The sequence below is a fragment of the Chelonoidis abingdonii genome, chromosome 1 (genome assembly GCF_003597395.2).
Source record: "Chelonoidis abingdonii isolate Lonesome George chromosome 1, CheloAbing_2.0, whole genome shotgun sequence".
Taxonomy (NCBI): domain Eukaryota; kingdom Metazoa; phylum Chordata; order Testudines; family Testudinidae; genus Chelonoidis; species Chelonoidis abingdonii.
This window is the reverse complement of record NC_133769.1, coordinates 104,187,189-104,199,241: the sequence shown is the minus strand read 5'-3', so window position 1 is coordinate 104,199,241 and position 12,053 is coordinate 104,187,189. Positions and strand designations below refer to the sequence as shown.

The 12,053-nt window shown below is 40.8% G+C and overlaps 1 protein-coding gene across 2 annotated transcripts in view; it reads left to right on the top strand.

Moving 5' to 3' along the window:
- CRY1 (cryptochrome circadian regulator 1) overlaps positions 1-12,053 on the top strand; it is an 83,850-nt gene that overhangs the window by 49,999 nt on the left and 21,798 nt on the right. For both annotated transcript variants that reach the window (XM_032772120.2, XM_032772121.2), the window contains exons 4-7: positions 535-719; positions 4,645-4,733; positions 5,164-5,304; positions 5,394-5,705. In XM_032772120.2, the coding sequence (XP_032628011.1) occupies positions 535-719; positions 4,645-4,733; positions 5,164-5,304; positions 5,394-5,705 (727 nt within the window). The remainder of the gene's footprint in view (positions 1-534; positions 720-4,644; positions 4,734-5,163; positions 5,305-5,393; positions 5,706-12,053) is intronic.

The following is a 12,053-nucleotide window of genomic DNA, read 5'->3' as shown; positions in this document are numbered from 1 at the left end:
AGTGGAGTATAGAAGCGGGGTGGGGTATGTGCATGCATGTACAGTGGCTGCCATTAAAAACATTTAGATCTTCATTTTTTGCCTAAGTAAAGTTACCATATTATTCCATCGGAATACCACAGTAATCTTTTTTTCTTCCAAATTGCAGTTGTAAAGCTTTTAATTGGTGGCTTGTATGTATGTTTTTGCAATAACTTTATTTTTACTGATGTCTGTAGTCTGTTTGAGGATGTGTATATATTTGTTTTTTGTTCGTTATTTGTCTACTGCGGAGAGGGTTGTTGTTTTTTCAAACCCAGAAAGCAAGAATGGTAATCACTTTGTTATGCAATTAAGTTCTTCTGTCTCCCTAGTGGGACTGGAATGGTATAATTAAGGTTTAAACTGTCTAGGGGTGTGTGTGTGTGTGTATGTATGTATGTATGTATAAACAGAATTCAAATTGCAGGTAAGAACAAAATGTGTGTGTATAATATATAAAATTTGTAATACGCACTTGTATTAAATGCAGGCAATTATGTTTTTTGAACACAGGATTATAGAATTAAATGGGGGCCAGCCACCTCTTACCTATAAAAGATTTCAGACTTTAATCAGTAGAATGGAACCCCTGGAGATGCCAGTGGAAACCATCACTGCAGAAGTAATGGAAAAGTGCACTACTCCAGTTTCTGATGACCATGATGAGAAATATGGTGTTCCGTCACTAGAAGAGCTAGGTATGTTATAAGACTTTTATTCATTCATTGCACTGTGTTAGACACATTTTCGGTATTACTTATAAAATGTCCTACATGGTTATTTCAGTCTTGTTCAGGTGACTTTTACGCTGAAGCTTCATAATTAAACTAAAACTGCTGACAGCAGATCAACCTAAAGCAAATGTGGAAAGCCTGAACAAGTGACTTGAAGACTTATTTTTTTATTATTATTATTATTTATTTATTTTTACAAGGCTAGATGGATAGGTAAAACCCTATATTTTTTGGCCTCCTGCAGCATAACCATCTTCCCATGATATCAGAGTACACTTGTTTGAAAACACTGTACTGGCTAATATGCTTAGAATCATAGGACTGGAAGGGACCTCGAGAGGTCATCTAGATCAGTCCCCTGCATTCATGGCAGGACTAAGTATTATCTAAACCATTCCTGACATGTTTGTCTAAACTGCTTTTAAAAACCTTCAATGATGGCGATTCCACAACCTCCCTAAGCAATTTATTCCAGAACTCAACCACCCTGATGGGAAGTTTTTCCTAATGTCCAACCTGAACCTCCCTTGCTGTAATTTAAGCCCATTGCTTCTTAACCTATCCTCAGAGGTTAAGAACAACAATTTTTCTCCCTCCTCCTTGTAACAACCTTTTATGTACTTATAGATTGATAGACTCTAGGAATGGAAGGGACCTCGAGAGGTCATCGAGTCCATTCCTCATGGCAGGACCAAATACTGTCTAGACCATCCCTGATAGACATTTATCTAACCTACTCTTAAATATCTCCAGAGATGGAGATTCCACAACCTCCCTAGGCAATTTATTCCAGTGTTTAACTACCCTGCCAGTTAGGAACTTTTTCCTAATGTCCAACCTAAATCTCCCTTGCTGCAGTTTAAGCCCATTGCTTCTTTTTCTATCATTAGAGGCTAAGGGGAACAAGTTTTCTCCCTCCTCCTGATGACACCCTTTCAGATACCTGAAAGCTGCTATCATGTCCCCTCTCAGTCTTCTCTTTTCCAGACCAAAAAAACCCAGTTTTTTCAATCTTCTCTCGTAGGTCATGGTTTTCTAGACCCTTAATCATTTTTTTTTGTTCTTCTCTGGACTTTCTCCAATTTGTGCACACCTTTCCTGAAATGTGGTGCTCAGAACTGGACACAATACTCCAGTTGAGGTCTAATCAGCACGGAGTAGAGCATGTCTTTCTTACAACACTCCTGCTTATATACTTACAGCTCCTCTTTTTTGCATCAAACACCTTCCCTATCTTTGTGCTTCAGGATAGTACCTTGTGTTCATACAAAACTGTGCTAAAAACCTATTTCTGCAAAGTCACAAAGACATTATGATAAAGTAAATGAAGTAAAATAATAAAAAGACTCCTTTATCCTCACTCTGTTTGTAGTATATTTAATCTTCAGTCACTTCCATTAAACACAAGCAAATACGACTTTGCCTCCAGGTTGTCACCATAGGTGTCTGGAAAAATCTTGTCACACCTCCACTGCTCTGTCCAGTCCAGTTCAATTCAAATCACACAGCTTGGGTCTAAGAAAACAAAAAGTAAAAAACATATATTTGATCAATTTAGTATATAATTAAATACTTAGTAACAACTATGCAGATCGCTTTTTACATAATATTGTTTACAGTAGTAATCTGTTTAATTACCATTGTTGTTTGAATCTGGCAAACACAAGTGCACATACGAAAACATGTCAGACTAAACATAGCATAATGAATCAAAGAGATACTGACAAATTGACCTTTTTGACGTTCACCATCAGTTTCTCCTGGAACACCTTTTAAATATGTCCAGACTCTTACAAATCATTTAAAAACATTTTTATAAGGATTTTTCTGCTCCTCTAACAAATGTCTTTTCAATCTCTGGGGGGCAGAGGAATTACTAGCTTCTTGTTACAGTATTCTTGAGTGTAATTTGTCACTATAGCAGGTATAGAATTGTCATACAAATTTTCAAGTTGACCTCATCCCTTTCAAAAATTGCAGATTAAAGGCCCAATCTAACAGAACTCTTAAGCATTTACTTCAGTGACATTACTGCACTGATTACTGCGTCCCTGTGTTATGCAGCATATCCTTCTCATTGGTTGCTGAGTTAGTTCCTGGTTCTCTGCTCTGCTCCCAGGCACTCAGTTTTTCAATAGAATAGAACAGGTGTTGGCAACCTTTCAGAAGTAGTGTGCCAAGTCTTCATTTATTCACTCTAATTTAAGGTTTTGCGTGCCAGTAATACATTTTAACGTTTTTGGAAGGTCTCTTTCTAAAAGTCTGTAATAATATAACTAAACTACTGTATGTAAAGTAAATAAAGTGTGACAAAGTTCCTCCTCCACCATGGCGGGTCCTGCGCTTATTGGCAGATTTGTTCACCTCAGTGATCTTCCTTTCTTGTGAAACCCACAGTCTGAGTCAGCTCCTCCTGTGACTGATCAGGAGTTGGGAGGTTTGGGGGGAACCCAGGCCTGCCCTCTACTCCGGGTTCCAGCCCAGGCCGTGACGCAGCTATCGATGTGTCTCCTGTACAGTTGCAGGACAGCTACAAACTCCCTGGCTACTTCCCATGGCCTCCTCCAAACACCTTCTTTATCCTGGACCACAGGAAACCTTCTCCTGGTGTCTGACAATGCTTGTCCTCCTTCAATCCTCAGCAGTATTCTCTCTCACTCTCACTCTCAAGCTCCTTTTGCTTGCTCCAGCTCTCACACACGCTCCTTTCTCCTCTGGCTCCTCCCGCCTGACTGGAGTGAGCTCCTTTTTAAAGCCCAGGTGCCCTGATTAGCCTGCTTGGATTGGGGCTGCAGTGTTCTAATTAAGTAGCTATCTCTACTTGCTTCTAGAAAGATCTTAATTGGCTCCAGGTGCCTTGATTAACCTGGAGCAACTGCCATTTGGTTACCAGGGTACTAGGGATTTGTTTAGCCTGGGGCTAACATACCTGTTTCTCAGTACTTTACTGTAGCCATCTGGCCTTGCCCCATCACAAAGGTTTTTAAAATGTTTAAGAAGCTTCATTTAAAATTAAATTAAAATGTAGAGTCTCCCGGACCAGTGGCCAGGACCCAGGCAGTGTGAGTGCCACTGAAAATCAGTTTGTGTGCCGCCTTTGGCACACATGCCATAGGTTGCCTACCCCTGGAACAGAATAATAGAACTATAGAGTTGGAAGGGACCTCAAGAGGCCATCTAGTCCAGCCCCCTGTGCTGAGGCAGGACCAAGTAAACCTGTTCTTAAAAACCTCCTATGACAAGGATTTCACAACTTTCCTGAAAAGCCTATTCCAGTGCTTAACTATCTTGACAGTTGGAATGTTTTTCCCAATATCGAATATCTGACCTAAATATCCCTTGCAGCAGATTACCTTCAGTGGACATGGAGAATATAAAGACTTGTCTCTGTAAATTTTAGTTCCAAATTTAAAATTTTTCAAAATAAGCTGTTTCCATTTTGGCTGGTTTTTGTTATGCATTCTTAAAATCTAATAGAGAAGGTTATCTCTTTGAAAAATAAAAATCTCGGTAGTTCTTCCATCCCAAATGTTACAGAGCTGAGAACTCAAAAACAAAACTGTAAAAAAAAATGGAAATAGTTTGGTTTTTTAAACTGTCCATGCCAAGGGAAATGTAAAAAGGAATTGAAGTAAGATCTTTCCACCCTTGCCTTTTATAATAGAGCATAAAAATCATATTTAAGCTGGTTGCAGGTAAATGGTGTTCTAAAGTAGTTTGCTAGGACTTGTTACTTTGTCAAACACTGTTTTAAAAGCTGTATTCTGCTATCCAGTGATGTTCTCAAGCCATGATACAGTTATTCTCCAAGAATAGGGATAACTACTGGTTCTTTGTGCTACAGTATTAAAAAATGTATCTTTTTTTCGTCTTTTAATTCACTCATCAGGTTTTGATACAGATGGTTTGCCTTCAGCAGTGTGGCCAGGTGGAGAAACAGAAGCTCTCACACGACTGGAAAGGCACTTAGAACGAAAGGTATGTTGCAGATCATTGATGTAAGCAAAAATTGGTCTCTTGAAAACCATGGTTAATTACTGTTACAAATAAGTGTGGGGAAAAGAAGAACAGAATTTCCAGGAAACTGCAACAAAGACCTATATCCTGATACAGATTGAATTGCTATTATTTTTTGTAATGATTTTTACAAGTCGATAAAAATTCAGACTTTCAACTTTTATGAAAATTGAACAACTAGAAGAAAATTTGATAACATCTCATGTAGTTTTGAAAAATATATGAACCCCTTTTCCAGTGGAAATACCTTCAATAAAGTCACAAAAAGTGACTATAAAGATAACTTCTTAATCATCAGTTATATTTCAATTGTATATTCAACTTTATAATCTTCCTCTCTGCCTGTGGATCATCTAGTCTGTATTCTACCTATTTGTTTTTCTTTTTCTAGGCTTGGGTAGCAAACTTTGAAAGACCACGAATGAATGCAAATTCCCTTCTTGCAAGTCCCACAGGGCTTAGTCCCTATCTGCGGTTTGGCTGTCTGTCATGTCGCCTTTTTTATTTCAAATTAACAGACCTATACAAAAAGGTATGAACTCAACTTGGTCAGATAATCATGTTTATATAGAGTGAAAAAAATTCTAATAAAATTTGTTTTCTTTTTGTGTTGCCTTTCAGGTAAAGAAAAACAGCTCCCCTCCCCTCTCCCTTTATGGCCAACTCCTGTGGCGTGAGTTTTTCTACACAGCAGCTACTAATAATCCACGCTTTGATAAAATGGAGGGAAATCCCATCTGTGTTCAGATTCCATGGGATAGGAATCCTGAAGCTTTGGCCAAGTGGGCAGAAGGCAGGACAGGATTTCCTTGGATTGATGCAATTATGACACAGCTCCGTCAGGAAGGTTGGATTCACCATTTAGCCAGACATGCTGTGGCATGCTTCTTGACTCGAGGTGACCTGTGGATTAGTTGGGAAGAAGGAATGAAGGTACAGTTTTTCATTAATGAATTTCTGATGCAGATAATAAGAATTAAATACAAACTATACCCATTGGTAAATGCATCAAAGTAGGTTTTAAAGCTTAAACTGTGGTCAAAAAATTTAAACCATGTAGTTCTGGTAGGAGTGTTGAGGTCTAACTTTCAGGTGCATAGCATGCCCTTTTGTAGATGTCTAGAAATGACCTTTGATGCTTAACTTTAGGTAACCCAGTCTGAAAATTGAGGCCAGCAATTATTAAATCCATGGGTTCTTTTAAAATCTAAATAGAATATGGGGGAAGTGAGTATATGACCTCTTGAGGTCCCTTTCATCCCTACATTTCTATGATAAGAATAAATACAGATTATTCATCAGCTAATAGAAATTCTTTCCCAAACATACTCTCTGCCCCCCTTCCAAAAAAGAAGCGACCCACCTTTTCTTTTCAGATTAGTAGAGAAAATAAGATGGAAATTGAGGTGGGGGCGGAAAAGTAAGTGTTGAGGACGCTCGGCACTTGGCTGTATCAGACCCATACATTTTGGACAACATGATTTGTGAGTAATCACAATTAATTAGTCCAACTAACTACACCTCTACCTCGATATAACGTGACCCAATATAACACGAATTCAGATATAACACAGTAAAGCAGTGCTCTGGGGGCGCGGAGCTGTGTACTCCGGTGGCTCAAAGCAAGTTTGATATAACGCGGTTTCATCTATAACGTGGTAAGATTTTTTGGCTCTCGAGGACAGCGTTATATTGAGGTAGAGATGTAGTACCAAATCTTCCTAAAACTGGAGACATGACCATTCGGAGTACGAAGTTGTGTCAGTTTCATTGTTATTATTTGCATCATTCTTTGTTCAGTCCTTGCTTTTGTTTGTGTTTGAGATAATAAAACTAAATTTCTAAATATGGTTACAATTTTTAACTAATTACAGTTGTAAACAAAGTTTTTATTGTTTGAAACTTGAACATTAATACATTTGCTAGTGGTGTTGTAAGTTCACTTATAATATCTCTTCTAATTCTTTTTTTTAACTATTGAGTTGTGTTCACATCCTTCTTCCTGTTTCACATGTAGACAGTGCTCTTGGTTATGCAAGTAATTGCATGAAACATCCTAAGGCAGCTTGTCTTATGCAATTTATACATGTGTAAATTGTATATCTGTATGCCTGTAACATACAGCTTTGTGCATTTGTTTGTGCGTATTACAGTTATTACTTAGCCTACCCTTGGAGTAAATAACCCAAGGCAGAGAGGAACATATTTATGTAGTACAAGAAGAAATAAATGAGACCTCTCTGTACCAGTGAGAGTGAATCTCTCCTGCTAATTCTAGGTAGTGTGTTATACAATCTTAGCAAGTGTGCTTGAAGGGGAGCATCTAATGGACCAGTTGTGTACTTACATTTTGTCTCTCACCAGGAGAAGCTGGTCCAGTAAAAGATATTACCTGATCCACTCTGTATCTCTAAACTTATTAGATTGGTAGCCACTTTAATTTAAAAATGCTTAAAGTATTTCAACTAAATATTTTTGAGAAAATATATAACTAATTGTTTTAATAAAAAGGCATAGTTGCAGGTATTCAGGTAACGGTTTATAGGGTTTTTTTTAATATCTTCTTTAAATAGCTCTTGTTAACTGATACTGACTGAACTCTACTTTTTAGCTTTCTAAAGTGTTCTAATAGTGAATTTGGAATGAAGTATTAAATGCAAGTTTAGCAAGAAGAGACCTAATAACCCCTACCCTCCCACACATACTTTTTTGCTGCGTATTAAACTTTACTATTTTATTTCTGATTTCTAGCAGAACATGTTAATTCTAGTCATGGGTCACATTAATATTTGTGGTTTAGTATTGTCCTGGGAAGGGAATTAGATTGTTTGTTTGTTATATAGAACATCTTGTGATTAAGTTTTTTTTAAAGGAAAAGTAACTATTCACTGAATACTTTTAAAATGTGTGCTAAATAAGAATATATGTATTGAAAAGAAACTTTCAAACCAACTTTAGAAAACCTTTTCACTATTTTAGTATTTTCCTTCAAGGAATAAGATTCTCTCTCTTTCAGACAACAATCTTAATGATGCATGTAAGCAGGGGAGCTTGTTTTATGCAAGTTAGGATTGATCAGATGGGCTCTCTCTATGGAAAGTACTGGAAATTTGAAATTCTACTTTGAGTGTCCTCTGCAACTATGGAGTCCCTCTCTTGGGACTGGTGCAGCAGGACAGTAGAATCTTCTAGTAGAAGTGCCAATTAGGCACCCACACTCTCCCGCACACCGCATCTGGTGCTCAAGTATGTTCTGAGGGTGAGATTTAAAGAGGTTGTGGCACTATTGGCACCTCCAGTTCCTTCCAGCTGCAGCACTAAAAGAATGTGAACCAACGGATCTCATGATCCACTTATACTTATTGCCTGTATCTTAGTGTAATGTTGTTAGTTAATAGTTTTATAGTTAGTAGTCTATAGTTAGTTTTTACTGTAACCTATAAATTAGGTTAGATTTAGATTAGATCATGGATTTAAGGAAAAGCTTTATTTTTCAGTATGGTTGATCCAGTATGAAGAAACACAGGTTCAAGCAGTGCGTGTTTTGCCCAGAGGTCTTCCTGGTATCGGACCTGCAGGTTCAGTGTTTTAAAATGTTTTGGAGGGAGCCATTACCCATCTATAGCACATTCACATCTTGGGCTGGCAAAGAAAAAGGAAAGGGATTGGTCCTGGCACTAAGTTCCAGTTCCAGATTGGTGGATTTGACCCACTCTAAACCCTCTAATATGACTCAGATTAATGTGTTATTGTGTGGAACTGGTTTCCGACTTTCTCATGGCTCTCCTGATAAGAGACTGAGATGGGATACTAAATGCAGAGAATCTCCAGCATCTGTTCCACAATCTAAGACCCTCAACTGGATCGTTAAGAAGGGGCTTGTCACCACTTTACATGACCCAGATGCCTACCATGGTTACTTCACTTGCTGCTTCAATATTGGATCCACAGATTTAGAGCCAGATCCCACGAGCATGCCTGGGATCTGATCATTTTCAGATCAGAATTTCCATTCTTGGCACCTTATATTCTGAACAAAGGATATAATGAAGGATTGGAGTGACCAGCAGGATTGCCCTATATGGCCTTGGAGTCCTTAGCCATATTGGTCAACCTTAGTTTACTACTGTCACTTTATGAAGCATGAATCTTCAGTCCTAGTACATCTTTCACCGGAACCAAGGGTCCTGGATCTGACACCTACAGAATTTTCTCCATCCCTGCTACAGGACAGACTATTTGATGAAGAGCATCAGAGAACATCTCTACAGAAATTTCAACAACAAGATATGTAGCCTGGACAGTGGCTCATCTCCTGACGAAAATGAGGGTGTAATTGCAACATTATCTCCTGAGGATGTGATTTTAATTTCATGAGCTAATGGATAGAGTGGCATCAAGTTAAAATTACCATCAGTAGCTTGGGAAGAAACCACGCATCCAGTTTTTGACATTTTGGGCTCTGTTGTAAAGAGTAAGATCTCATTGCCCATTTTAGAAGATCTCTGGCATCTATAAAAATATCTCTGGTCCAATACATTTTCATCACTCAGCTTAAAAACAGGCAGATAAATTATGTCAGGTCCCAATGAAGGGTTCTCCTATTTTCATGTGCACCCTCAGCTTAATTCACTAGTGGTAGCAGTAAGTTCAGTGATCCAGATCAGGTCAGTGTTTGACTTCTTCAGCGCCTTGAAACAGAGAGGGGGAAAAAAGTTGGACTCCCTAGGGAGAAAATTATTTTTGCCAGCTTCTTTAAACATGCATGTGGCCAATTATCAAGCAGTAATGGCCAAATATTAATTTAACTTCTGAGAAAAGATCTCAGTGTTAACCAAGAACCTCTCAGAGGATCAGAGAAGCTTAACAACTGCTCTCATTAAGAAGATCCAGAATGTGGCAAAACATGCCCTTAGGGCATTGTTTGATGTTTCTGACACCGCTACAAGAGCTATGGCATCAGCCGTAGCTCTCCACAGATATACATGATCTTCATCTTTGCCTGTGGAAACAAAGACAAAAATTAAGGATTTACCTTTTGAAGGAAACGGGCTGTTCAGTTCAAAAACTGCTGAAGTGCTGGAGAAAATGGACACACTCTCCACTGCAAGATCTATGGGGTTAGCAGGGCCCGCTCCAGGCACCAGCATTCCAAGCAGGTGCTTGGAGCGGCAGTCTGCAAGGGGCTGCAGTCAGGGTGTGTGTGCCTCCAAGCAGCCTGCCGAATTGCCACTGTGGACAGTGGGGGCAGTCCATGGGCTGTTAGGGCGTGTAGTGAGGCAGTGTGGCTCCCCTCCGGCCCAAAGGGAGGAAGAGCCCAGACGGAGGCCAGAGTGGGCGGGGCTAAGGAGCTCTGAGCCCACCCCTCAAAGGGTCAGACGCCGACCTGGAACTGTAAAGGCAGGCCCTCAGAGCTCAGTCAGGCCCCAGCAGCCGGAGAGAGCAGACGTCCTGCAGGGAGCTCGAGACTGGGAAACTCCTGCGGCCTGGGCCGGCTGCCCCAACTGGTCAGAGCTCCCCCGTTCCCACTACCCAGAGGAGGCCCCAGAGTTTCCCCGTGCCTGCTACCCGGAGGAGCCCCCAGAGCTGCCCTGGCTCGACTATCCGGAGGAGTTACCGGACCTACCACCCAGCCCCGGCCGCGACGAGCCCATGCTCATGGACCCTGCAGAGGCCGATGTTAGGACCCAGGTAGGTCCCGAGGTGGCGTTCGGAAGTAGCCTGGGGGCAGCCGACCCTAGTCTGGTTGCAGCCGTACCGGAACTTATGTCAGTGTGTTGCAGCCAGGATCCCCACTGACTGAGCAGCGGGTCATTGGCCACTGCTAGGGCCCCGGTCTGGGACGCAGTGAAGTGGGAAGGCCTGCGTCCCCCCTGCCACCCCAGTCCGAGGTGGCAGACTCCCCCTCTCCCTGGCCTGATGAGGCCAAAGCCAGTGTTTGCTGCCCCACCCTGCCCTAGGGCTGGACCATAAACTGTTATTGTTGCTCAGCCCTGCCCAAGGGCCTGAGCCCCTTGTCCCACAGGGCAGGCGATTGTTGCGAGGACTGCCGGGCTAATTTCCCGGATCCACCGGTGTGTAGTGGGCCGGAGTGGCTCCCCTCATCCCCTCAGAGAGGGTCAAGCACTGGCCGCACTCATGGACAGGATGGCACACGTGTTTCCATGGCAGCATCAATTCGGCAGCAGCTTCTATGTTCAGCTGGGCGTGGCGGTGCAGCTTCTGTCTTCCGACTGAAGAGAGAAGCTGCTGCCGAATTGCCGCCACCGCGGAAATGCGCATGCCGCCCTAACGGTGCACGGACTGCCCCCTGCCGTTAGCAGTGGCAATTCAGCACGCTGCTTGGGGCAGCAAAAACAGTAGAGCCAGCTCTGGGGGTTACTACCTCCTTATTGCAGAAGGACATCTGCATTTATCAAATTTTGGAAACAATACACCGGACTCTTGCTAGAACGCGGGATTTGGGATCCATGCCAAGTACCGTGTTATAGCGGGGACCACATTAAAATGAAATTATGTTTTTGTGACCGAAATTTCAGTACAGGTATATGTAGTTGTGTATTTGTAGGTTTATAGCGGGCTAAAGATATCATCAAAACGTGGAACTGTCACAAAAAACAAGTCTACAAGATACAGTACTCACCACAGGCATCAGTGGAAATTGTGTTTTGAAATGAAGTGATTTTAATGAATTTGGTTAAATGCTTTGTGTGCTTTGTTTTGATTCTCCGCTTTCAAGTGCCATGAACTTCCATCTTCACGTATGGAATGCCATGGAGAAAATTATATACTCTGTATATATATAAAAATGTATATAGAAATTTTTGTAGCACTAATTACCTTCACATCCATAAAGTATAGAAAACCTTAGAAAATAAGCTCCTACTTGAAGGAAACAGTAAATGAGGGAAAAAAGTGTTGCTTTATTAGAGATTTAAAGTAGACATTACAATAAACTAGTTTACTTTTTCTTTAAAAAGTTGGTGAAATTGCTTTTGCTTTTTTCTGCTGTGCTGCTTCTGCTTAGCAAACTGCAAAAGACTACATAGTTGCATAATATTTATAGGCTCAACATCTTGCATCTCAAACTCCTGTGGCGTCAGTTTTTCTACAGAGTTTTAGGTCTTCCAAGATATTTATTTATTTCATGTGCTGGTAACTTTAAAGGTAAAGTCCTTTCTCTCATTCCCCCTGTCTTGATAGGTTAGTGCATTTAAGAATGTTACAGAAGGGCTTCTTTCACTGTTCCTAGCCTGGCAGAGCCATTCTACTAGAGCAGTA